This window comes from Solea senegalensis, linkage group LG5, assembly GCF_019176455.1.
Source record: "Solea senegalensis isolate Sse05_10M linkage group LG5, IFAPA_SoseM_1, whole genome shotgun sequence".
Taxonomy (NCBI): domain Eukaryota; kingdom Metazoa; phylum Chordata; class Actinopteri; order Pleuronectiformes; family Soleidae; genus Solea; species Solea senegalensis.
The window spans coordinates 16,361,786-16,389,503 of NC_058025.1; the positions used below are offsets into that span (position 1 = coordinate 16,361,786).

The 27,718-nt window shown below is 38.8% G+C and overlaps 1 protein-coding gene across 1 annotated transcript in view; it reads right to left on the reverse strand.

The window, feature by feature from the left end:
• LOC122769291 (protein unc-13 homolog B-like) overlaps positions 1–18,924 on the reverse strand; it is a 66,178-nt gene extending 47,254 nt beyond the window's left edge. Inside the window, exons 1-6 of the mRNA XM_044025718.1 lie at positions 18,496–18,924; positions 3,043–5,941; positions 2,186–2,208; positions 1,434–1,483; positions 1,200–1,275; positions 219–224 (exon numbers count right to left, since the gene is read on the reverse strand). Of these exons, the coding sequence (XP_043881653.1) occupies positions 219–224; positions 1,200–1,275; positions 1,434–1,483; positions 2,186–2,208; positions 3,043–5,803 (2,916 nt within the window). The 5' untranslated portion in view covers positions 5,804–5,941; positions 18,496–18,924. The remainder of the gene's footprint in view (positions 1–218; positions 225–1,199; positions 1,276–1,433; positions 1,484–2,185; positions 2,209–3,042; positions 5,942–18,495) is intronic.
• Between the last annotated feature and the right edge of the window lie 8,794 nt (positions 18,925–27,718).

The following is a 27,718-nucleotide window of genomic DNA, read 5'->3' on the forward strand; positions in this document are numbered from 1 at the left end:
AGCTTTCAAAATAAGGAATAGATTTTTCTTGTGCAAGTGAACAATGACACATATTTGTTGTGTGAACGAAAATGTGTACTTGCTGTAACCACAAATAAGAACCCTTTACACTGATCAAAGTGCTTTGCAACAAACAGGACCATTGGAGAGGCCAATACAAAGTCAGTCAAACAAATGCTGAAACACAGCAGGTAAAATCTCATGTCACTGTTACTCACCATAGCCTGAAGGCCAACGAGAGGATAGAGACAATGTGTGCAAGAACACAAGAAGACAGAAAATGTTAGAGACAAACAAACCAGTCCCCCCTCTGAGAGGATGAGCAGCTTTCACCTTGCAGGAGAGTTATTACACAGTAAGGGCCACTTTAAGAATGTATCTTGTATGTAGTCCGCAAGTAATAATTCTTGAAGGATCAAATTAGTTCATGTAGATCATCATGTAGATTTGTATTAATATGTAGAACAAAATAAAAATGTATTGATTGATCTAATGATCTGTTTCAACCCACACTTATTTGTTTTATAGGTAATATAATATATTACATAAATACTGGTGGACTTTGAGTTAAGAAGTAGATATGGGTTTGATTTGCTTAGATTTTTTTGACTTTCATTTTTTAATTTATTTCATATTGTTGGTTTAATATTGTGTAAAATTCTATTAATTCATTTATTCATTAATTCAAGTATCCTAATTATATGTATATATATGTATATATATATTTATATATATATATATATATATACATATATATATATAAACATATATATAATTAGGATGACACTTATATATATACTGTATATATTTATATTTATATATACATATATACATACATGTATATATATATATATATATATATATATATATATATATATATATATATATATATATATATACTGGTACTGCAACCCTGATGTGCATCATAATTTGAATATTCATCATTATTAATTTGCTCTGCTGTGTAAAATCTAGTTAAATTTAGTCCCATTATTAATATGGGTGCAATACTAACATGTTACATACTTAGAGTATACATGTTAGTGACACATAACACCATCAACCTAGTTCTATATGCTGGTCCTCATATCTAATCCTCTAAATGTAACACATACATGCACAAAACAAAGCTATTCTAATTAGGTGAAGGTTAAGTTACCACATAGGGCAGAGGCAGATTTAGTGTAATGTATACTCACCAGTTCACTGACAAGGGGAATGGGCCTCCTCTTGCGGAGGTCTGGCATACTGTCAATGCCAAATGGTGTATTTCCCCTGTACACACACACATACACACACCAAATCCTAATGTGATATCACACAATACACAATAATGACTACTATTAATTGTTAATACACACCCTTTTTTTATTCCCTCAAATATTTATCTTAAAAACACACGCACGCATGCATCCTTAAAAGTGTTTACTGACCCTGGCTTGGCCCATGGGTGCTTGCTGAGGTCACCATCTTGATCTCTGACCTGAAAAAGGATCGTCACAGGTCACACATTTAGCCATATGGAATCTGACAGCCTTTCAGTTGTATGACACTTAAGCATTCACACACACACACACACACACACATAGAAGAACACTGGGAATGAACTGGGTTGGTTGAGTTTCAGCACTGCATGCCAAAGACAGCATTTCAATCAATTATATTGTCCTCATATGTGTATGAGCCTCATAAATCTGGTTTCACCTTGTAAACACCCGCCAAACCAAACATACTCACAGTAAACACACCAGGTATTGACTTGTGCTTCTTAACAGTGGAGCAAAGGAAACAGCTAGTAAATAAAATTGACTGTCATAACAGTGACAGCAGCACAAAACACAAGGTAGCCTGAGAGTCTTAACATTTATATTAAGTCAGTTCTTTGTCCTAATCCACAGTGACCAATTCCTGAAAGGCATTTTTATATGTTTGACTGGAACATTGTTGTTAATAGGTCACCGATGCTTTAAAGCTCAACTTTTATTGGCTTTGAATTGATATGCAGTGGTTTGGGTGGACAAGTAAAAACCAAATTAATACAGTTTTTAAAAAAAAAAAAAAATTAAGAGAAACACCAGGATGAAAAACTGTTGAAAGAATATACATTCCTTAACATACAATTGCACAAAAGGGGCGACATGAAAGGTTATAATGTTAACGTGAGAGATGCCACAAAAAAGGTAACCTGATCTCCTTCTTGGCTTCCATCTGTAAAACAGCACAAGAGAAAAAGAAAAACCGTCATGGGCTATTTTGACTCATCATGACGAATAACAAGACATACCAGATTATTAATTTTGCTATACAGGCCTGGGTAATGCTAAAAGCAGTGGCGGCTCTGCGTTTTTAGATAGATGGGGTCTGAAGCCATAAATGTGTCATTAACATGTATAATTTATCGTGAAAATGATACTTAATATTTCCCTTGTCCTTCCTCTTTAATGTCAGGCTTGCTTTCCATGGAGGTAATTAATGTTTTCTAATTTAGCAAATGGTTACTGCAAGGAGCCTCAGAATGGAGTAAGAGACTCATGAGTAGCAGGTGATACATTTCTCTCCAGGGTGGCGTAAAATTACAGTAACGACAGAGAACATTTGCTACAGAAAACACTCAATGGACCTTTTGGTAGGGGGCCTTATTCATAACAGTGTGGTTAATGTACTTAAAAAGACCAACACTCAACCCTTATATTAGTTTACAAATTGCACAGCAACTGTGACATATCAAAGACTTGTGAGAGGCATGGATTTGGCTTGTTTGCTCACATTTTTGAGAAAAAAAGCCAAATCTTTTATTTCCCCCAGATATAATTATAGAACAAACAATGAGAGAAACCTGGATAAATAACAATAATATTTTTTTTAAAAAAAGGAAAATAAGCCCTCATGCTATTAGCTTGAGGGCTGTTTACAAACAAAACAGACATAAAATAAAGATGAATTCATTAAATAGGGACTCAAAATTAAGCAATAAATAATTTACTAAAAAAACAAAAGACAAACTGCATTCCATGAGCTAAAAGATGATTTCAAAATAACTACCTGTTCCAAAGTATTCCTGAGAGAAGGTGGACATGGTCATACTGGTCAGGTTGCGCCTGGTTTCCCTCTTCTCCCTCAGAATTTGCTGGAAGCTCCTCAGGCACTTAAGCCTGCGTTCATCTATTTGACTTAACTCCACAGGCGGCTCTACGGAATCTTCATCTACTTTTTCCTCTGAGGCCACAGCTACCTGCTTTGCTGTGGGCACCTTAATTTCTCCCTGTTCTTCTGGTGCTCTAGGTATATCATCTGAGAGGGAGTATGAGAGTGAATCTGCAGTGGTACATTGTGAAATCTGGGCTTTTCCACTCAGATCTGCAGGACCATCTGCTCGACCTTCAGCAGGACCTTCTGCAAGTTGTTCTGCAAGACCATCCGGTGGAGCCATTGCTGCAGCACTAGCGGAATATGGGTCAATACAGACTGTTTCTTCGAAGCATTGGGGAGGGTGTTTGGAGGTATCCATAGACTCTAAGTTAAGGCCATTGGGGGCTTCTTCAAAAACGAGAGCCATGGAGAAATTATCTGTTTTGTCTAGAGTATTGTTTCTGCTCAATCCCCCAGCAGCATGACTAATATCAACCACATGACCTTTTTGGGGTTTGCCGGATGTTTGCTCATTAGGTATTTGATCAAACTCATAGGTAGAAGGCTTTGTGGGCAACCAAGCTGCAGGTAGTTCAGAGGGCATTGATAATTCAAAGTCTGTTTCATCCTCAAGATTCTGAGCTCCAGGTACATCAATTTTCCGGAGGGCACCCCGCAAGGCAGAACTAAAATCAAGTACAGCTCGGCCTATGCGCTTGGCAGTGAGACCACCAGCTTGTAAATCTGTACTGCCAGGGGGAGGGAGCCAGTTTTCAGTTTCAGACTCTTGAATGAATGGCACATTCACACCATCTACAGTGGTACATACGTATGAATCAGCCCATGTGACTCCTGAAGACTCCTCAAAAGCTAAATACATCTCCTGATCATCTTGACATTCTGTTGTGAAGCTTAGATTATTTGATTGCTTATAGTTAAAACCATCTGCTTCTCCATCATGTCCATCAACTGAATGGTAACCAGAACTTTGGGGGTAGGAAAAATCAGCAGCACACTCATATCCTGAAATGTGTTTTTTAAGGTTGGTGTCTGTAGGAACATGAATCCCAGACTGGGTTTGAGACCTTCGTCGCCGCGGCTGCCACTCTTCCCTGCTGGAAGTGCTGGCGGGTGAGTTGTAATGTTTACTCGAGCGAACAGAGGGGTGTTCTGAGCTTCCTGTTGAGCTTTTCCCTGATTTCCCATATCCTCTCAATCGACTGTACTGATCCCAGCTACCAGCTCCTTCACAACAGGGAGGGTTCTGATGTTCATGACCTCCAAGATGTCTATCCCTGAGATAAGCTTCCCTATGCCAGACAGATTCCTCTGTGGCACTGTGCGGCGGTCCACTTTTTGTCCAATGTTCCTCCCTTTCAACAGGTCTTTTTTGCTGTTTTCTCTCATTACTCGGTAATGGTCTATCTAAATCTGACTCAGACTTTGAACTATGACCTGAAGACAAGGAGCTGGTGCTTTGACAGTCATTGCCGTCCCGTCTTTCAAGGTAGCCAAAACTGAGGTTTGCTGCCAAAGTACTTACTGGGATATCTGAGCTGTGCTCAGAAGTATCCTCGGGTTCATCCAGTTCCTGATTATCCACTGATTCAGCAATTGGAGAAACAGCAGATTCTTCAGCCCTTGGTAGCAGTAATTCTCCATGGATGCTATGGCGCTCCTTGCAGACTTGGGGGCAAAAACTAGCATCAGACTTTGGTATTGCACTCCCTAAACTGCCATAGGCACTAACAGGTCTTCTAGGAGAGGATGATCCATCTTTGCACCCTGCCCCTGACCAGGTATCTGCATGTACCCCTGAGCCAGCCTTGTTGGAACGAATACCCTCTATTTCCAACAATACAGCATCTACACAGGATGATACTTCCTCAACTGATCCTCGAACTGAGGTTAAGTAATCCCTGAGGTCAGAGATTTCCTCCTGGATCTTATTGATCCCCCTCAACTCTTTTAAAATGTGGTCAATGATGGCACTTGACCCCTCTTCTTTGTCTTCATCCTCTTCTAGAAGTGTACCTGGGAGAGCTCTGTTGAAATTGTAGTCCACACAGTCACCAGTAGAATATGGTCTCTTTGGTCGAATTTGTGGTGAAGCATAATCACTACCGGCTGCTTCTGCAAATCTTGTACCATTCATATCTGGGCCACTTCGACTGTAGTGCAAGGGTCGTCTCATCTGCTCAGGACTTGCTGGAATTTCACCCTCAAATGAGATCCGTTTCCTGTTTCCTGGGGCTCTGCGACTTTTATGCTGCAAAGTGCAGGGTATTCTTATACATCCTTCTCTATTCAGCTCCACCTCTCCAACACATGGTGGTGCTGATGCCACTCTATGTTCTTTACCATTTGATACTTTTGGAGAGTAGGCTCCAACTCTAGGACTGACTTTTTCATATATCCGTCTGTGGTCCTTTCTGTCCTCCTCTATTTTTGCCTCCTCCTCCTCCTCATCCTCAATACCTGCATAACAGTGGTGGGACTCAGGGACATGATGGTCTGCAGACCCTTGCAATAGACGGTGTATTTTACCTCTTATCACTAGTGCTACCCTTGGGTTTGAAGACCTCTTTCTGGGAGGACTGACTTTTGCTTTTGTGCCTCCTTTTGGAGAAACACCTGCTCCATGTTGTCCGTTGAAGCGATTCCGGGAGAACATACTCTCAAGAAAGCAGTCTGTCCTTATCTAGCTGCCCACATGGTTGGTGGGAGTTGCCATCAAAATGCTCCCGGTCTCATTTAAACAAACCAGTTGGAACCTTATTTATTCCAATGATTCAACGTAAGAAGTCCATGACTAAAATGGAAAGACAAAAATAACATACTTATAATCACCAAATCAACAAATTAAGTCAATTGAAACTATGCAAAATAGGACAGTTAAGAATGTATGTTCCTTCTTGGATGAAGATGCTGCTCACCAAAAAAACAATGTTGTCATATTCACATCAAATGTGTAAAAATTCAGAGAATAACACACAATTTAGGCCACAAAAGGGAGTAAGTGCTGTTTCTAAACACATTTCCTCTACTTAACATATTTATTGTTTTAAATGATAGTGTAACATACATGTTGTAATGAAAACTAGTTTGCAGCTAGTGTTGTGTATGAAAATACACAATTTCCATTTTGAAAGTCATTTGACTGGTGAACATTTAGGATTTTAGTATTCAGCCTTAAATATCAAACTAACCATTTCACAATTGACTGTCCATATCACTTGAATATGAATGGAAAGGTTCCCCAGCTGAACACTAAATTATATAAAGCAAAAGATTTAACTAAATCCAGGAGGGTTCTTTCAGTTTTTGCAGAAATGCTAAATAAAAGTAATATCCAGATGAGCACAATCATGTCTCTGTGTTCCAGATTATATAAAGGCAAATGTAATGTTTATTTATTTATTTATTTTCTTAAGATTGTGGGGACATAGATTCTACACTGCATGATAAATAAACTGTCCTTTCCCAATCGTTTCAATCAATAAATTGTCAACAGTGACTCTCACATAATACCTCTCAATTCAATCTGTGGTCATAAAATGTTTTACACAGCAGTGGACATGGACTACATGGTTTGTGGATTTCTACAGAGACCTTCTACCCTTACACAATGTGCTTAATCAGATTCATTGATTGACTTTGAGCTTTACACTCTCTTAAGCAAATGTCAAAGCCAAGCTCACAGTAGACAGACTCATGCTGATAGTAATGCAGGAAAACCAGTAACAGTATCTCAGTGGTAAAACTCACATTTGAAATATGATGATGACTCAGTGTTTATTTGCTTACACAGCACATAAAGATAGTAAAGTTTATTTCTAATCAGTATGAATAGTACAAATTACTGTTGGTGGAGCATTGATAAAACAATGCATATACATAGTAAAAAATGGACTTAAGGGAGCATTAAAATTTAATTAGAAAGTATTATAGGGGAATAATGGGAAATTTGGTCTCAATAAACCTGCCTCTCACAGGGGAGAGGCAGGTTTATTACCTCATCTACTGGAGTCACAATTTGATTTAAAAAAGGCCAAATGACACAGACCTGTTCCTTTATATTTTGTGAGATGTTACATAATAAAACTATATATATAAAATAACAATTATAAAATCCTGCAAAGGGGTCATGATCCAGAATGTCTTAAGTGAAACCCAACCTTGATTGTGGGGAAAGGTCACTGAGGCATTAAGCTGCAAGCTGTATCATTTTTCCCCATCTGTTATTAACTGATTATGTAATTCTTGATTCACTGATTAATCATGTGACTTATCGGGGAAATGTTTGAGTTGTGTTGTTTGTGTTCAGTAAAGCAGTATACTCACAAATGAGTAGCTGGAACAATAGAATGTTTTGTATTTTCACTTTTATCACAATTTATCTGACTTCTGTTTTTACTACATATATCATGGGAAAAGAGCAGTGCACTGTTTTGTACATGAGATATCGTTAAATCTATTAAATGTGTGAGGTATAAAGGTCGGGTAGTACAATGTTTAGAAAAAATGTAATTACATATTTTTGGGTTTTTTTTAATGGTCAATGGTAGGTGCCTGTAAAAAAATAGCAATTAACTAGGATTCCCCAAGATTATTTACATTTTTTTATAGATAGGGCTCATGCGTTGTAGAAACTCAATGACACAGCCATAAATCAGTTTGAATCCATTTACTTTCAGATTCTCCTGTAGGTACATTTTGGAACAGTAAGGCAGATAGGGGTTGTTGCAAAGTGCAAAAATAAGACATTCAATTTGCAATTTGTCAATAAAATCCGACCAAACCACACCCACACATACTTAGTGATGCTTGTTGCAACACCATGGCTTCTCCATGCTATTCTTCCTGTGAGCCTGATGGAGAGCAGCTGGCTGATGGCAGGTTAGGAGGCACCATCATCTCCTAGCAGCCCCACTGATTAGTGAGCTGCAGGGAGAATGGGAGGAAGCTCTAGGCAGGTGCAAGGACATCTTAACCATGTCAAGACTCCAGGCCTTCTATAAATTTGATGGCTGTTGTGTTTCACTGTGCAGCCCATTCATTCTCAAAGCCCTTATTAGCAAAACCTACTGTATCATTTGCATGACATTACCTAAGCAAGCTCATTCATACTATTTGCGTTGTTTTTTCATCTTGCTCCATTTCCTGCTTCTTCTTCTCCTCCTCTTTATTATACTCATAATTTATGTCCATTTGTTGGCAACACTCACTTGCTTTCTTACTCTCTTGGTGTCATTTCACATTGGATATGACCCAAAAGGGGAAACTCAAGCCAAAAAGGGACATTTTCTGAGTGTCTGTGTCAGTGCCAAAGAAATGACAAGAATTACTTTGGAGATTTACATCTTCCTCTCTGGTGAATAACACTGCAGCTTACATTTGTGTCACTGCAAATAAACATGGAAGAACGGAACATCAACTTGTTTTGACAACTCTGTCCATAAGTTAGTGGAATGGTGACATTCAAAATTATAATGCTCAAGGCAAATTACTCCTTGTTTTTGTTAAGTGTTTTACAATCAATCAATGTCATTATGGTTTCCTGGAAGAGGAACGGAATTTGGCCAACTCCTGTGTCTCCTGTATGTCTTCACAGTTTGTGAAAGATTTACATCAACAACAAAAAAGACTTTGAAAGAAGTGCATTACATGTAGGCCGTGGTGACCCTGTCTCTGCTGAAATTAGCTTCCTTTACCCCCTATGACTCCTAAAGAATAAGCTGTATGGAAAATGATGGATAGATGTTTTACATAATATATCATATATGATGCCAAAATCCAATGACTGTACGTTGAAAATGCACTTTCTCTTCAGAATTGAATATAGTGAATCTCTTTTCAAGGGTGAATGTATTATTACCTTCTGACTTCCAAAGGCAAGTTTATGATTTGGAGTGTGACAGTACATTTGATGTGATATAAAAACTATATAACAAGTCGCGCATTCTGTTCCCAAGACCTGTAGCCTTCTGTCACCTGTCAGTGACTGTAGTTACTCAGTGATGGTTATACTCCTAATGACTAATATCTAATAGAAATTTATTTTTTTAAGGACAAAACAGAGCATACCTGTCAGAACAAACACATATTTAAAGCTCTGTCATGTAACAGGTGTAAAACACAAGATGATTAAAGTTTCTTGTTGCCCAAAATGTTTCTCTAAAATATGAATGTCATGCTAATTCCACCTTTACGGTACAGGGCTGATTCTAGGAGCTGCAACAGTTCACTAGGCAGGAATGCACATGTAGTTCATTTTCATTTTGTTTTGTCAACAAATAATTAAGCTGTTGTATTCCTAGTGAGGTAAAGTGACTTGGCTTGACTCGGCTTTTCTAAGCAGATAAATACTTTGCTCTACCATAAAAAAACACAGAAACAACACTCACACAGCCTTCTAATAAAACACCCAGAGCATTTCAACAATACAGAGACACCATTTTCATCCCTGCTGTTGCATTGTGTGAAAGCAATTATTTTAACAATGTTCCTGTTGATCACATTTTTACCCTGATAATCTGTACTACTGATTCTGTTTATCTAATCTATACTCACACATTTGACGCGTAGAATGGTAAACTGATGAATTGAATCATGGCATGTGTACGTTCTGTCAATATTTGGACAGAGTTTGTATTGGTAAACCCATCGTGGTACAGTTTCCTTTTCAGAGGCTGCGAGGTTATTGATCAGCATCTTAATTGCTCTCCTGCAACTAGGCGAACAAATCACATTCACCATAATTATTATTTAAATCAGAAGCAGCTATTTCCATGACAGAAAAATAACCAAATGAGAAATAGAACTAAGAGCACAAACCTCTGCCAACGTCACTCAGACTCCCAGTGTCAATACAATCCCCTCACGTACAAGGTGAATATTTGTTGAAAAAAATATCTGAATTCAGAACCATATCACCAAGTGGCCCATAAGAATCTGAACTCAAAATTGACATCAAATAATATTGAAAAAGAAACTAGTAATCTACAACAAGAAAGTAGTAATTCAGTATATTCTTACTTGTTTTTGATTGATTTGATGTGTTGTTGTTTTTTAAACAGAGTCTAAGATCACCACCAAAAACTAATAATTTCTTCCTTGGGCCATAACCTACATCCCCAGTAAATGTCATGGTAATCCATTCTTTATTTCCTAGATGGAGGTAACTGTGTTTACTGGTTATAATTCCTCTTGTCTCTCAGCTTTACAACAAACAACAACATAATTTGACAGAAAAGAGTCCACAGTTTGAGGCAGCAACATGGGTTCTGCTGAGAGACCTAATCTGCCATACATGAATGAAATGCCGTATGAAATATATACATATATATATATATATATATATATATGTATATATTATTATGTTATAATCTCAATATGATACACTTTTGAATATATTCAAACGTGTATCATATTGGTGGTACTTTCTCATATACTATTTTATTAGGAGTTTATAACACACTTTAAAACCTATTATCATATATACAGCATTTATCTCCTCTGAGATTTTTTTCCCCCATTCACGAATTGTGAACACCGCCGATTTTGAAAACAAGATAAGAGAAGGATCAGGTTGTAATGTTAGACTGTCTTCTTGCTGAGCTGCAAATGTCTTAGGGGAATGTTAATAGAAGCCACTTATCTACAGAGACAAGACAAATACTCGGCAGACCCAGTAAAGTACTTAACTACAGAGAGGATTCATATGTGTCTCTATGCAAGAAGCTCATGCTCACAAACATCTTGTAAATGTGCGTGTAATGAGCATGCTATTCTGTCTGCGACAAAGACTGCCTGACAGAAATAAATACCACTATTATGTGAGGACGCGAATCTTGAAGAAAAGAATGACAGCTGGAAGAATAGTGGGCAGCTGGTTCAGAAGGAGAGACAGAAAGAAAGAGAAAGAGCCAGGAATCACAAGAGTGACAATAGCAGTTTGAAAAAAATAGAATACAATAACATAGGTTATTTTATAAATGAAGTGAAGAAAGATAGTGGTAAGACCATGTGTTTCTCATTCATGATTTGATATAGATTTACTTTTCTTCTTGAAGGCAAAATGGTTCTTAACTGATCTGGCATAAAGGTTGACATGGTTTTTGCAGTGATCAATAATGCTATCCACAGTATGGCCAGCAAAAATAAGTCAAACTAAGGCTTTAATCACAGTGCAACAAGAAGGTGTGCTGAAGGTGCTGAAAAAGTATTAATAATAGCTGTAAAAGCCAATGCACAATTTATCAAACCTTTTTAGGGCCATAAAGTGGATCTGATAATGTTGCCATTACTGAAATCCCTATGACTGCAACATGTTTACATGACAAATAACAAGTAAAGGGAAATCAATGTAGAAAAAAAGAAAAGAAAAAAGAATGAAACAAAAAAAGAGTGTGGTTTTTATCTTTTAACTTTTAAAAAATGACTGTTGAGGTCATGGAACTTGAAAACTCAAAAAGTATTTTTTATAGTTCTATAACATATTGTAACACCACTATAGTCATTCTGTGGTTGGGGACAATAGTGAACCATTGCTATACTTCAGTGTTCTTTACAGACAGGAATGTAATCTTCTAAAAGCCTGTATTTTATATAAATATCACATATATTTTAGTATTATATTAAGTACTATATTCAATTTCTGACAATAAACACACACTGGACCTTTGAAGAGGAACTAATTAGTTAGAGTTGCATAATTTCCAAAACCACATTAGGTGCATATTATCAAGTTTCACTATCATGTTTTCAAGCATCTGAACAAGCAACTAATGGTGATGGTTCTCAAAAGGTTGGTACAACATCTCGGATTAAAATTAAGTGCAGTATGTCAATTTCCTGAATCAAAGTGTTCCCATAAAACGAGACATAGAGTTCCACTCTGACTCTAATCTAGCCGGATTGATATAATGAGCAAAATATAATGTCCTTCTGTTTGAGAGAAAAATGAACTCACACACAATTGTCTAAGCATTGCCTTTTATGAAGTGATATACATGTAAATGTAACTGTGTAAAATTGGCTTAAAAGCATGACATATTGACTGAAGGCTTTTGAAGCATATTGAAAAAAATCTGTTTGGGTAAATGATAACAAAACCATACTGATTTTGTTACTGAGTTGCTCCAAGAACTGATATCATATCACACTATGATGAAACTGAGCATTTAAACATTTAGTTCCACAACATTAGACTTAAGTGCTCAGTCAGTCCATCCTAAATTTAGAACAATGACACTGAACGGAACTTTGATGTGCTTTTGTATGTAATGTAATGTTAAGTTCAATGCATCTTTGTTTTCCGTTCCAATCTTGATATGATATTGCAAGTAAAGCTGCTGTGATGCATTCTGAGTGGGATCTGAGAACACATACGTGCACACATGTACACTCCCACCTGTAGGGCTGAGTCATGGCTGAGTGGGACAACTGGGCCTGCACTAACTGCATTAGTCTAATTCTGCAGCACACTCTAATTGAATTATCATTTACCACTCCACCTCCATCCAAATGCATCAGTCATTTTTTAAACACTCACTACCCTCCATGTATACAAGTGATCTCTCTCTCTCTCTCACACACACACACACACACATACACAGTGTATCATTTGCAGAAAGACATGAGTGGCCGTCCTTTCCATTAATCTCACATGGACAGTTACGCACGAACACAGGTCACTACCCGGCTAGTGGTAGTAGAAGGAAATTCAGTTTGCAGCATAAACAAATTGCTATAAAAGGTAAAGTGTTTGCACTTGAAGGCTCTGATGGGCTCTTAAGCGGAGCTATTAAAGCAGCCAGGAGGAGCAAACCTCATTCAGCTTCTAACAGACAGAGAGGGTAGGTTGTTAAAAGGCAGGAGGTAAAATCACTTTTCTGAGCAAATCCAATGAGCTGGACCAGCTCCCTCTTTCCTCTTTCGTTGAATCTTTTCCTTGCTGTTTCCATGAGTGAGCATCTGCTCCATGAACCTTTGCTGGCCACGCTCCATCAGTAACCTGATGTGAATGACAATGCCTGGCCTCCTGAGGCTAATTGATTTAGCTATCTCTCAGCCATTTCAGAGATGCCAAACAATGATGCCACTTGTTGCCCCTGCCAATTCAGGATAAAAACCCTGTTCTGAACAGAGAGCTTTTTCCTTTCGCTGGTTGTGATAAATTGAAGGTTGTGGAGGATGTTGCCTGGTGATTCACTGCTGCCAGGTCAATGTTTAAAACCTGTTTCACATGGCATTGTCTTTTTTCTCTTTGTTATCTTTTTTTGTGAGTGAAATGGAGCTGCAGGCGCCGAGCCAAGTAGACACTATATGCGTAGTACAACAACACAATTACAATAATCAGAGTCAAACTGAAATTGTCCACGGAATAATAACAGCAGTAAACATTTGTTGCTTTTCTGAAATCTCCCTTTGACAGTGGAATTGGGGGAACTAAACGCAGCAATTTCTGCAGCTTCCCCCCCCCTTCTTAAACTATTCCAAAAAAGGGTAACATCACAAATTTGACAAAAATACATTTATACGGTTCATCATGATAAAGGCACAGAGGGTTTTGGAGAGAGATTATGAAGGCTATCGACTATTTAGAGTATGTATAACAAAGGAACATGGCATACTTTGCATAGTGAAAGGTAGCTTTAATTCCAATATGAAACCTGTTAGAGTTTACAAAGCATATGACGGTGACAGCTCAGACAAAAAATAACAATCTGTTTTTTGGTCAAACAATTGTAACGATGAAGATGAGTTTCAGGAGAATCAGCAAATGTATTGCATCGTATCGGCTTTTTATTTCCACAAAACTATCACTGGCATATGTACTAAAGTGTTTGGAGTGTTTTGGAGGCTTCATTTGTATGAAGACATTTCTTGAAACAATGCTGTGCTCATGGAAAAACTTTTAAGATCGAAAAACAAAAAGGTTGTATAGGGAAAGCTCTGCTTCCATTTGGATAAGGGCTCATTTTCAAATCATTTCCCAAGTCGATGTACATGTAAGGGTTTTTGCCACTAAAGTCACTGTTTAATGTTGTGATCTGAGTGTATATAAGTCCATCTACAGTATATAACTTACATATATAGATATATATATACATATATTATAGATAACATCACATACAAGGGCAATGCATAGGAAATCACACCCTTCACTTCAGTAGCTCAAGGTGAAATGTATAAAATGTTGCAAATCTTTCTGAATTACACTATGTTGTCATATAAGCTAATCAGCATTGAGATTCTGCCAGTGTCCCGATGTTGGAAATGAAGGACACAGTTACTGGTTGCTGTAGATGTGGCAGAAAATGTGTGTTATTTAAAGGTCCAATGTGTAAAATATCTGAAGGCTACGTAGGTTCTTCTACACACTTAGAAGGAAAGACTTAGGTGTAGGAATATTCAGCTGCAAGATGCAACTTCAATAAATAAATGTTGCTCAACTTTACACACTATACCTTTATCGAATTACAACGTTTACAATTACAACAACATTTCAAGACATATTTGTCAATTTCTTGGAAAATAATTTGAATCTTCTTGATGTCTTCTTATTTGAGATCTACCTGATAATTGGGCTATTTCTGTGTAAGGTTGTATTAAAGTAGCGTATACTTGTATTAATATGTCTACAGATAAATGCATACATGTGTCTCTTAAACCATGTTACTTTCCCCTTGTTTTTCATGAACCGTTCCAGGTAACAGAACATGTGAAGTTGCTCTGACTGTTGCTTGGATACTAGACAGATGGTCCTTTAAAGTAGTATCAATACAAAGCCACACCTCAGATATAAAGGTGGTTGCGTGCTGCCATATCTTATTCCCTGCTGTCTTGAGTCTTCTCCTCATTGCCTCCTTTCCAAAAGGAAACAGAGCCGTCCCTCTGTCCCTCAACTCATTTAATGTTAAGGTAGTACTGTACACACTGACCCTTCATGTTTCTGTTCCTATTCTGTATCTGATTCAGGGCATTCAACCCATTCATCACTTGTCAAGTCTGGACTAAACACACACACAACTTGTTTTTACATCTCAGTGAGGACACTTATGCTGCGTTTCCACTACATGTTCCCAGCTCGCCTCGGCTCTAATCGGTTTGGTTGGTTTTCCATTACGAAACCTCCTCAACGTGGGCGGAGTCATCATAGCATGGCTACATGAAACTGCTGTCGCTTCGTTTTACACGTGACACACACAAACTAGTGACCTGGAAAGCAGTTGTTTTCAGTGTACTGAATCATAACAATCAGTTAATTAAAAATGTGTTCAGTATTTCCTCCTCTCCATCTGACACAGTCACTGGACTGAAATACAGTGGCAGGGTTTGTGATGCGGCTCGCTGGGTGCGATCGCAGCTTTCAGCAGTGCTGTCGCTAAATAAACAAATCATTTTTGTTTGACAAAAATACATTTACAACACGCATAGTATCGGCTCAGCTGGCTTGGAAACTCGCCAGAGCAGGTCTTGAAAAAAGTAGCAGGTACTTTCACTAATGGAAACGCAAAATAACCGTACATGGTAACCCTGAAAAAGCATGTTAAAGTGGAGGACCAGACAAACATAGGGTAAAAAATAGTATTTTGAGGACATATATAAGATATAGCCAAAATACATCCTTAGAACACATAAGAAACCGAAATGTATGTTTCATTAAGCGATTCATTAGGTTAATGAAGAAAAGAACACCTGTTTTTAATGGCTGAGTGTGATTGTTGTTACAAACCTGTGTGTGGTGCATTACATTTGCCCCACTGTTTCCCCTTACCTCTACATCTACCCGTTTACCTGTTGCCAATCAGTTTTTCAGCTCTACTGCATACAGACTGCAGTATATTTCACTTTCAGTTTAAACATCAAAACTTATTTTTATCTGTTCTTGTTTGCCCTTTTTGATGTGTTTGTCCCGACTGACCAGATCTTCTCTTCTGAATCACCGACACAACTTCCCTACCTGCGTCAATGTGTATGTACAAACAGTATTCTCAAAAAAGATATTAACTCAGGACAGTTCAGCTGAGGTTTTTGAGGGAAGACTTGAAGTGCAAGTAAGTTGAGGACTAAGTGGATTTACACAAAAGCTACCAGATTTCCCTTAGTAAACGATCAAAGATGGATTTGATTGTCTTTCCTCTAATGGAAAACCAAAGTGAACCTAAAACTAGCTTCAAACTACAGACTCAAATTAGATGGTTTCTCAAGTTTCATAGTAACATTGAAGTGTACACTAATATGCATATATAACTGTCAAAGTGTCACCGCCACAACCCTCGACCTGGCCGACAGTTCCCACGTTACTTGATTGACAGAATCTAAATCATTGTGGCTTTCCATCACCTCAGCCTCTCACCGTGCATGGTGGTTACTGAGAACTGAGCTGTAGAGCCTTTTTATCATCTGTCAGACAAAGGAGGTCTTGACCCAGAGGTCTTTAATGTTTATTTCTTTTAACTTATAAGAACAGGTGGATGAAGCAAGGTACACAAATCCAATTTCCACAGCAAATTTTACAAGGGTGAAAATATGAGCCTGTGTAAAATTATAACTGTGGAGGCCTGAGAGAGTTTCTCATGACATATTCAACTGTTTTGTTAATCAATATTCAAATTACAAGAGTAACTTGCAAAGCAGGAACAGGTGGAGCCAAGTGTTTATCCTTTCAAACCTTTTTGAGCAGTAGTATTCACTTCTCATTCACACTCCAACCTGTTTGCAGCCATCACACTTCACTAGTTTAATGCTGCTGTTGCCTCCATGTCTTTGCATAAAATGAATCACTTCCTGCGTGTAGTGTGGGAATGTTGGTCGGCAACAAAAGACCTTAACACTGCTATACTGAGAAATAAAAGAGAGAAAGAGAGAGAGAGAGAGAGAGAGAGCTGTGGAGCTGCTTGGCTTAATAAGTAAAAAGTTACGCACATTCGGTTTTTAACGCATTCAAAAAAGCATAATGAAAATGTCAAGCTATGCCAATAAATCGGATCTATAATTGGATATATTAAGTGTACTGCAGACATAACCAAAGCTTTGCCTTTGAATAAAACTGACTGTGACTAAAGTACAATATCAAAATGAGCCCTTTTTGGTCACTTGTGTTCATATTTATTAAACTCATTCATATCTATGTCATGAGCATGAATAATTAACATCAGAGTCGGTAGACTCAGACTTTGGCTGCCATGATTATCCAAATCACCTGACCCTTTGACAAATGTGTTCAATTTAGTCAAATCTAATCATACTATATTTAGAGAGGATTAAAAGACACCTGAAGAATTTTGGATCAGTCACTGCTGATGTCAATCCAAGGAAGGTTGCTTTGGGGCATGTTTTCTTCTTGCTCTTCATCTTGTTTTTCACATTCTTCAAACCTGAAGCAATAATTTGGTTAAAATGCCCCAGTAAGGCAACTAAAATGGAACCTTTTAGGTACAAGCTCATGAATATGACTGAAACGACCACCCCTTCTGTTGCTGCAAGCCATTTAATCACTTACTGGAAGCCCAGCAGCTTGATTGCCTGATGTGGACATTTAAGGACAGACAGGTCATTATTCATTCTCTCCTTGTTGCATTTCTCCTTACTTTTGTTTTCTTATTGAAAAATGCTCACAAACCTGTTCAGCATCCAAAAAGATTGAAAGAATGATTTAACTTCTTTCATCAACATTTATTATTATAAAACATTTATTTACACAGTCTCATGACTTCATGATCTGCAGGTTTGAAAAACGTAATGATGCCTCCTTTCAGACATAAGTTTGAAGCGGCAGACTTTCCAGAAACGGTGACGCGTTCACACGACACGAGTCAAGATCACGACTAATGTACCCACACACAATGTTGGTTTACTGACACTGCCGAGAACAGTGGATAAAATATTTTATTTTATAAATAAATAGCAAGTATATATGAGAGTCAAATTGGCAGGGCTGGGTAACAAAGAGGCAGATACGTGATAAAAGTCGCACAAATCTTTCACAAAAAGAAAAAAAATGTGCATGATTAATTGTTTTTTTTGTTACAGAAGCTCCAGTTAAAAATAGAATATCTGACACAACTGCAATGTGGGAGAGCAGAGGAAATGTGCTTTTATTTCCAGCACTTACTCCAACACTTTGGATGACTGTTAGATCTGACTCCCTGAACATAAAAGGTTCATCAGCAGCGTTTGAAGCTCATATCAGGACAATAAAGACCCAAGTTATTCACTTAGAGAATAATAAACATGGCTGATTATCTGTAGAGAATCCTTAAAGCAGTTTACTTTAACATGATGAAAAGGAAATAACCTCAGAGATTCTTGTCATGCACTCGCTAATTCCTCCTCAAGTGAAAAATGAAGACCTACCTCTCCCAAATAGATGATGAGCCGAGGTGGTGAAAGAAAAATGAGCGCAAAGTTTGACAATCCAAGCATCCACATAAACAGAGTGTCTAAAATCCCCTGTGAATGTAAACAGACTGATTGTAGCACTTTACATCATTTTTAAAGACATGTACGATACAAGACGTAGTAACGAGCTGGGAGAAGTAATCAACCTCTCTTGTAGTCGTGTGATCCACTCAGATCCAGAATAATTCAACAGGAAAATTTGTGGGTCAAACATGAATGGAAAAAAGGAAAAATATTTGCATGGTTCTCCTTTGCGTTTATGGTGATGGGCGTGTCACTCTCTGTCACTTTCCCTTTATTTCCTGTACTCCTCTCCGTCTTGATCACAGCGTTCACTGAGTCGCCTTGCAGCAAACTAATTCACCTCCTGTCTCTGTCTGTGCACACAGTACTGTCTCCGCCTCTCTCTGAGCTCCACTTCATCTCTCTCTCTCCCTCTCCCTCCCTCTCCCTCTCCTTCTCTCTCTCTCTCATCCTCACATCTCTTGGTTGATCTTTATCTCATTCAATTTTTGTTCTTCTGCTCCCTTCTTCTCCTATTAGCTTCATTCATCACAGCTTGTTGCACCATGCATATGTTGTCTGTCTCTCTATTTCTCACGCTCGCTCTCTACCTTTCAACCTCTCTCTTTCCTCCTCACCCACCACCACCACTCTCTTTCCCATATTATTTCACTTTTTCACACCTGCCAGCAAAATCACAGCCACAAATATGCTACTCAGCCTCAGAATAGCACTGTTGCATATGCATTATAATCTTTAAATATAAAATATGAAACAGTTTTCAAGCATCAACTTCTTTTCAATAATATTTTTGCTGACATTTTTAATTATATATGCTGGGGTGCAGCTAATACTGAATGTCAGTTCATGTTGTTGTCTGGAAGTAATGCTGTTTATGTGTTCTATAATGAAAACTATGGATATAATTAGTATAAAACTGCCATCCGGTTTTGACTGTTTTTCTTTCTTCGCAGTCACACACACATGTACACAGCTATTTTCCTCTTCCAAATAGAAAAGATCAAAGTAAGAAACTTTAGATTACTTGCGTAACCCTTGCGTAGCATGAATGAGTGTCTCACATTGAAGAACACCTCAGAAGCTCCTATTGCATTCCAATCCACAGGATTGGCAAACGTCACTGTCACTGAGGGTGGAGAGACTCCCCCTGTATAGGCGTTTGACACTGCACTGCTTGTTATTTATAAAATTTTCTCCTCTTCCTCAGAGGGTGGCCTGGTGAGACAATCACTCAGAGAACCGGTGTTACACAAGTAACCTAGTAACGTTGTCTTTCATAGCATTCGTTTCATGTCTAATATTGAGAAATACTGACTCCCGGATTGCTGGTCAGAAGATCAAAAGGGCCAGCTGTCCCATAATCACATTAAGGGGCTGTAACATCCAGCCTGTAACACCTGCAGAAGATGTGTGGGGAAGCCCAACTCACAACACAAATCCCCTGGATAGAGTTTCCTTTAAAAAGAGCCCATGAAGTGGTTAGACCCCTGGCAGAATATGCACACAGCCCGTCTGGTGGCTGCAACTCCTTAGAGCTCGAGGCCAAAGTGATAACGTCAACAATCCAATGAGAGACGTTGCTTTGAGACCGTCTTGCCCAGGTGATTCTTTGCGCAGGACACAAGAGTGTTTTTACCTCATCTCCTGTCACTCTCACTCTGGTCTGAGCAGAGTCTATGTGTAGACCTATGAAAGAGATGATCTGACAAGGTATGGTCGCTGCATCCTGGGATGTTATCAGGCCTGCCGCTTTTTTCTCCTCATAGTCAGAGAGGAGAGCTGGGGTAGTTGGTCAGGCCGATGGCTTTTTCTATTGTAGGCCCTTTGAAGTAGATGCCTTCTCTGGGGCCTGAGGAGCCGCTTAGAGTTTGGGCAGCTTAGGGATTCCAAAGGTGGGAAGGTGTCGTGCTGCTGCCTGCAAGTTTTTGAAAGTTTGGCGTCGGGCTGGAGTGTGACTAGGGTCACTTTTTCACAAAGCAGAGCTTTAAGGCCTCTCTTTTCCTCTCCTTACATCTTTTTTGCATAGCCCTGACGACCTCACCAAAGAGGCCCTGGGGTGATATCGGGATGCAAACGAAGTCTGCCTTCTTCACCCTTTTGACCAAAGAAATTCAGATTTAGCCAGCAAGCCCACTCCTGTAGGACCATCAACCTCATGGCTCTGCCTTGCAGCTAGACTGCAACTTTATGCAGGTGAAGCCAGCAATCGGTGATGATGCACGGCTCCCCCATAATAACTGGTCAGACAAAACCGTTATCTCGGTCAGGCTGGATTGGAACTGGTCTGCTATGGATGGGAGAGTAGTGGCTGGTGATGACCGAGATGTTTTCAGCTGGAGATGCAAAGCAACCACCGGGCATGCCATTGAAACCATGGTCCTCCATTCCCTCGCAATCCAGGACAGAGCTGCCTGCCACAGGATGCTTCTCTGTATGGTTTCATTATGCCAAGATACCATAAATTCCTCCAATAATTCTAGGAATATTGACAAGAGATGCTGACTGGTCCTCTTCACCATGGGCAGCTTTTTTCCATCGTAACAGGACTTTGCAGCTTCAGTCTGGAATCCTGCCAGTGGAAATTCAGTTAGGCTGCAGTGCGTTTGGACATGTCGTGCAAGTCTAAATCCAACATGTAAGGGGACAATGAGTCCGCCTGACCCATCTTTCAAGCCTGGGGTTTTGCAACCTGGCCAGACGCAGGCAGTGAAGAGTCATCATCGCCATACTTATCAGTCATGAGGAGCTCCGACTCAAACTCGATGGGTCAAGGAGGTAAAGTTTATCACCCCAGCTCGGTCCCTCTTCAACTTCAATGAACTCCATCAGCTCCTGAGTCACTGCAGTGGACACCATTAATGGGTTGCTGCTGAACAGATTTGTTTTGGTTAAATGGGCTGATTTATCAGCTTGTACTACTGTTTGGTAACAGGCTAATGTGAGCTGTGGTCCTCGAACCCCCCCATGAATGAAGCGTGCATTGACTAAGGTTTAGCTAGGGCTTGCATAGGCAGTTGGCAAAAGAGCAGGTTGGAACTTCTGCTTGTACCAAGGAGAAGTTTTTGAATAACGAGCAGCACAGTGTCAGACGCCTACATATATATATATAGGGGGCACTGCTTTGCGCCAGCCAATCCTGGATGGTGGAATCCAATAGGAGCTTCTGATGAGCTCATGCCAGAGGCATTCAACAAAGTGGGACATGATCAAAACAAATGCTAAGAACCATCTTCAAAACTTAAGTAAAACAACAAACATGTAGCAAACAGACACAGAGTTTCCACAAAACAGTGATGACCCCAACTGGGTATGCGACTTAGCATACTGAAATTAATGTACCACTATCGTGAAAACTAAACATAAAATATGAACTAAATACAAACCCAGTAAGAGTTCTTCTGATGTAAAACTGGCTAACGACCAATAAAATTACTTTGACAGACACAGTGATATATTCTGATTTCATTACTGTTGTGAAAATGCCATTTTTGAAGCATGGAGGCTTTGTTTTGGCTGAGATATAGCACAAAATGCTGGATAATTTGTATGGTGATATGAGTTATGGTTCATCATAGAGCTATTAGCGCAACAGAGCATCAAAGGCTGGAGGCTACACAGCCTTTGGCCCATGACAAGGCTAAAAGCTAAAAGGATAAAGCTCACTGTGCTAATAATCTATTTGATGCTGCTCTTATGAGGGATAAGGGAGCGCATGATTAAAGACAACATCTGGCAGAAAGCAGATTTAACTGCCAGTGAAGCATTAACATTTATTATTTTTTAACACACATTTTCACACTGGTACCAGACAGTTAAATGAAGGCCTGTCATCTTAAATTGTTTCAAATTACTATAAAATGCACACTTTTTTTTCTTTTTTAAAAAAAGCCAGAATTTCATACAATTAGGAGCAATTTGAGAAGGCAAATTGTGAGGAAGTTTTCATTCCTTCTCATTGTACTTTGAATACTTTAGCAAGTTTTTTTTTGTGTGATTATTTCAGTCCAATAAGTGCTATAGGCTTTCTCACACTGACACTTCAGTCCCCCACCACCTACAAAACATCAGCAAAATGACTACACCAAAGGTTCAACATTCTATAACAAAAGACAATTTCAGTCACTCATGGCACATATTTAGTAAACCTGTTACTATGAAACCATGGAACAACATTGTACATTGTTCATTTTAATTATTGTGGACAGAAGAAATAGCTCTATAATGTCTTGTTTCCAAAACGGCCAATGGCCAAAAACACTTGAAAATTATGCTAAATTACCTCTTAAATAATTACATTCACATAACTAAAGTGCATTCTCACCTTTCAAGGAAGCATTTTCTGTAACAAAATTCCATGAATTACTAAACATGTCAGATTCAACTGCTTGTGGCATCATTCTCTCCATTTAATTTTAAACTGCATTCTCTTTGCATTTGCAGGTCATCGAAGAAATTTAGTTGTTACTGCCAATACAATAAAGTATATCATGTTAGAACAGTATTTTTTTTTTACAGAAATAAAATGATTGCAAAGCATTTCTCAATGTACACAATTAGGTTGACACCTGCTCGAAATAAAATAAGTGAGCTTAAGCATCACAGAGACAGTACTGGGGGAAGTGATTATGAGATGACAAAAAAGCTGTCAACAAATTAGACCAATCTGGTGCAGCTCAAACGACAGAGTATTGAAAAATCATGACTTTGTACCTGACTTAACTTGACTTAGTACCTGGTTTAATTGACTTTCCTACAAACTAGCATGAAGTCAACACACATCCTGACTGTATTACAGGTTAACACCAATACATCAACATGTGTTATCCATAACAGAAATCACGACAACACCCTCTGACTCAAAACACTGTAAAGGCTCTCTGAGTAGAGTTATGTCATACACACAACTGGTAGTTAGCAGGAGAGGAATCCTTTCACCCAGCAGCTGCACTGTCTGTGAACATGCAAATGGCATTTTCAAATAGAAAAGAAATTGATGGTTATCTGTGGCTGGCAAAGCATGCTGCTGTTGTTGTTTTCTGGGATGAATTTTAACCCTGAACACTGAAACACAACATATGTAATGTAATCATGAATTAAATGACTGAAATTAGTTCATTCTTTGAAATATGGTGTGTGCATGTGCTTTTCAACTACTATAAAGATATTCAGTCACTGTGGTTAACACAGTGCTAACAGTCAAATCAGTGGAACTGAGACTGACAAATATCTGATTAAACACTGGCATCCTAGAGGGTGTAAATGAGGACCCCTGCAATTCCTGTAAGACACACCCACACACACACACACACACACACACACACACACACACACATGCACACACATGCGCATGCACAAGCACACACACACACAGCCTGATTTCCATGGTGAATTTCAGCCAATGTCACGTTACAGTGTTCAGGCTTAGATGCCTCCAAGGGCCCGTGTCATTAGCATACTGAATAGAGTCAACATCGCTAAGAAACCGATCCTTCCATCTGTCTGTCTTCTTACCGATCCTTTGTTTCTTCCCCTCTTAATTCCTGTTTCATGCTTCTTTGTTCACAAAAGTGTCACCTTCTTTCTGCCCTCGTTCATTGACTCTAAAGCACAGCACTAAGTGAACCACCTGAAACGTGAGATCAGCTAAACAGCCCTTGAGAAATGAAAATAGGCATAAAAACCTCTGCCTTGCCATCATTTAATGATGCTTTAAAGAATGAAACTGATCACTAATTATCTGTATATATATGTTTTTTAAACAAGATCATAATTGTTTATTTCTACTTCTTAATCCAGATTTTTGTTTATATCCATTTCCTCATGCAGAGCATATTCTGAATAAAGTTGTGTTTGATCAAAGTACAATACACTAAGACATTCATGCTTGTTGCTGCACAGGTAATCAGAATGGTTCATTTTCAGCTTGTCATTATCTCAGTTGTGGTTGTCAGAAATCTGATTGACTGATGATTAATGGGGTTAAATCGCCAAGAATACAACTAAAGAACTTCCATTAAAGAGGAATAGTAAAGTTAATATAAAAAGTTGCACAGAAAAAGCTCAATAAATACAGAAAAAGGCAAGTTGAATCCATCAGGGTTAAAGGTTCAGAGTGAAAACTCCTCCCACCTTAATGTTTTCAAATTAAATTGAACATTTCTCATCCAAGAGAGTGAGATAATAGCTTGTCATTGATAAGCAGTAAATCAGGAAGCAGTGAAGCAACAAGACGTGCTGGGTGACTATTTTTATGGATCACTGCAATCACAATCACAAAATATTCATGAACTGCCTAATAAACCCTCTGTATTATTTCTTTTCTTCTCCGAACTGCAACAGATATTTGATTGCAGAATTAATTAAACACTTTCTGATATATATTGACATTTAGACTGTGTTTTGTGCAGAACCCATATTTCTTCACCACCTGTCTTTCTTATGCAGCTTCAGCTGGACCTCCTGACAGGCGACTAGAAGGTGGTCCATTCACACTGTATCAATTATCTCTGCATGTCGATAATGTGTTATCATTCTGCTCCACCCCATTTCACCATCTCTCATTTATTAATTTATAACTGCTGTTATTCTACCTCAAGAGCATGCGATACATGAATAAACCCAATGCAACTCAAAGCTGGTATTCCTTTGAACATGTATTCTATGCTGGTACACAGAGGTGATTTAATTGTGAAAAAAGGCAGAAGGGAACAAAAGAGGTGTGTATATGGGTCTATTAGACCATTTCCGATCGAGGGCACTCATGTTAAGATCCAGGTTAGGTTTACTTGCACCGGCATGCCATTCAATTTCTAAGAATTACTATGGTGCAGGTATGTTTCAAAACATTAGGAAGGCAAAGGACGACGTTCTGAGCATTTTCTTCTTTGGTCATAAAGGTTCAGCAGTAGCAGGTGTTGTGTTGTGACATAAAAGGCATGAAAATATGTTATGATTATGGTTATAGCACATACTAAATCCTTTTCATTTGTATTCATTTTCCCCTGCAAAATCAACAGACAGACAAACGCACAAACTAAAACGCTCCAGACTAAACGTAGATGAAATGATAGCCCTTCCCCAATCACATTAGCCAGCAAAACACATTATCACGAGGTTCGGAAGTAAAACAAGAGCGAGAAGTTACAGTGAAGATGTGTATGTCAAAATAAATACTACAAAGGAAATAAAAAAAAACACATGTCCATCAATGCAGAGCTGGCCACATCTATCTATAAATTCCAAGAACCTCTGTCTGTCTGTGTGTGTCTGTGTGTGTGTGTTAATCGCATGTCTCTCTCTGACAGGTGTCTTGCCATGCGCATAAGTAAGCGCAGTGCCAAGTTTGACGTTGTTTGGATAAGTAACGCAAAGTATATCGTTAAATATATCTGTAAAAGAAGCACACATTGGCTTTCGCCGCTCTATTGTAGCCACTCCCCCTCTCACTCACACAGCACTGTGAGACAAGGCGCCGTCAAGCTGAGGCAGACAACAAATGCAGTGCCGCCAACCACAGACTGTTCACCCCACTCCCTTCCGGGAGGAGTTACAGGTCTCTCCACACCCCAACCAGCAGATTCAGAGGAAGCTTCTTTCCTGCAGCTGTCGCCCTACTGAACTCTAGCTCTGCATCCCGGTGATGACAACCAACCAACTGTTATGCAACCATGTAGTTCAGTTTTCCATATTTATTGTATGCCATTATGTCAGTATCAGTATTTGCTTTCTACCATACACAAATAAAAAAAAAAAGTCACTGAACTTTTGCTGTGTAATAGTAACAATGAGCACTCAAACACACCAAACCAACAATTACTACAAACACACACAAAAACAGATTTTGCACGGGCACTGCATTAGCACAATGAATATACAGCATTGAAAAGCCATGAAAAATAAATGCATGTAATCACAATATTTAAACAAAAAAATTGGATTTGGCACAATTACAGTTCTCCTACTACACCTTGGAGCACGGGTGTCAAACTCATTTTAGTTCAGGGGTCACATACAACACAAATTGATCTCAATGTGAAATTTTAACCAATTCATACTGCGGGACGTAGTGGACCCTCTTGATGGGTCGGTTCTGGTCCGTGGGCCGTACGTTTGACACCCCTGGCAAATTCTGGCATGACTTGAGCATCGTCCATAATGACTGATCCGCACCCAGTGTCATATCAGTCCTGCAGATGATTTGTATTTCTACCAACATTACTAATTTAATTTATTTTTTAATCCAATATAATGAGTCCTGCTGTGGTGGCCAGTGACGGGTTGCTTTGAGAATTCAGTGTCACAGTATTTGTGTGCTGTAAAACTTCAGTTCTAGGGTTTCTGAATCTCCTTTTGAAAACCTGCCTGTATTGTGACAATAACAAACCCTTAAGGAGTTATGGACTGTTGTGAGTCAGTGCATCTCCTCCTCCTCTTCATATCCTCCCTCTGCTCTCCTCATTTACCTTCCCACAATCCTCTCTGGCTGCTCCGCCTGTCCTCTGGTGGTGCACCGTGCAGCAATCTCATCTCTTAGAGCCTTTCATTGGTTTGCCATGTGAATATGAATGTGAATGTGTGTGTGTGTGTGTGCGTGTGTGTCTGACACTGTGAAGTATTTCCAAGGACACAGGATGAATTGCCCATGTACACAATGACTCCCTCAAACTAAAACCTGAATCCTGGAAGTTGTTTGTCATTCCAAATTATAGTGTATGGTCATTTTCGTATAGGACAAACTCATATATCAGTGCCTTCAAAACTTTGTCCTCCAATATATCTGTAAACGCAAGTCATTTAATGCTCCCATGAGTTAAAACAACATGCTCTCTCAGAAGGATGAATTACAGTGTGATTAAATCGAGTCATCACACAGCGTACAGGACAAGTGACAATTACATTCATTTTACTTTTGGGTCTGTAGTTAGTTTATCCCTAAAAGAGTCAACATGTAGCAGCTACTATAACTTTATAACCAAAGAGCTCTTTAAGTAAACCTTACAAATATAGTAAGAATAGTTTTTGAAGCATCTGCTGTGCCTGACTTAAACTTTACCATACAGCTGTAGATCAGTAGATAAAGCAGGTGGTCTTTTTACCGGAAGCTACTCTATTGTATTCATACCTTGGCAAGAAACTTAACCAACAATTGAATTGT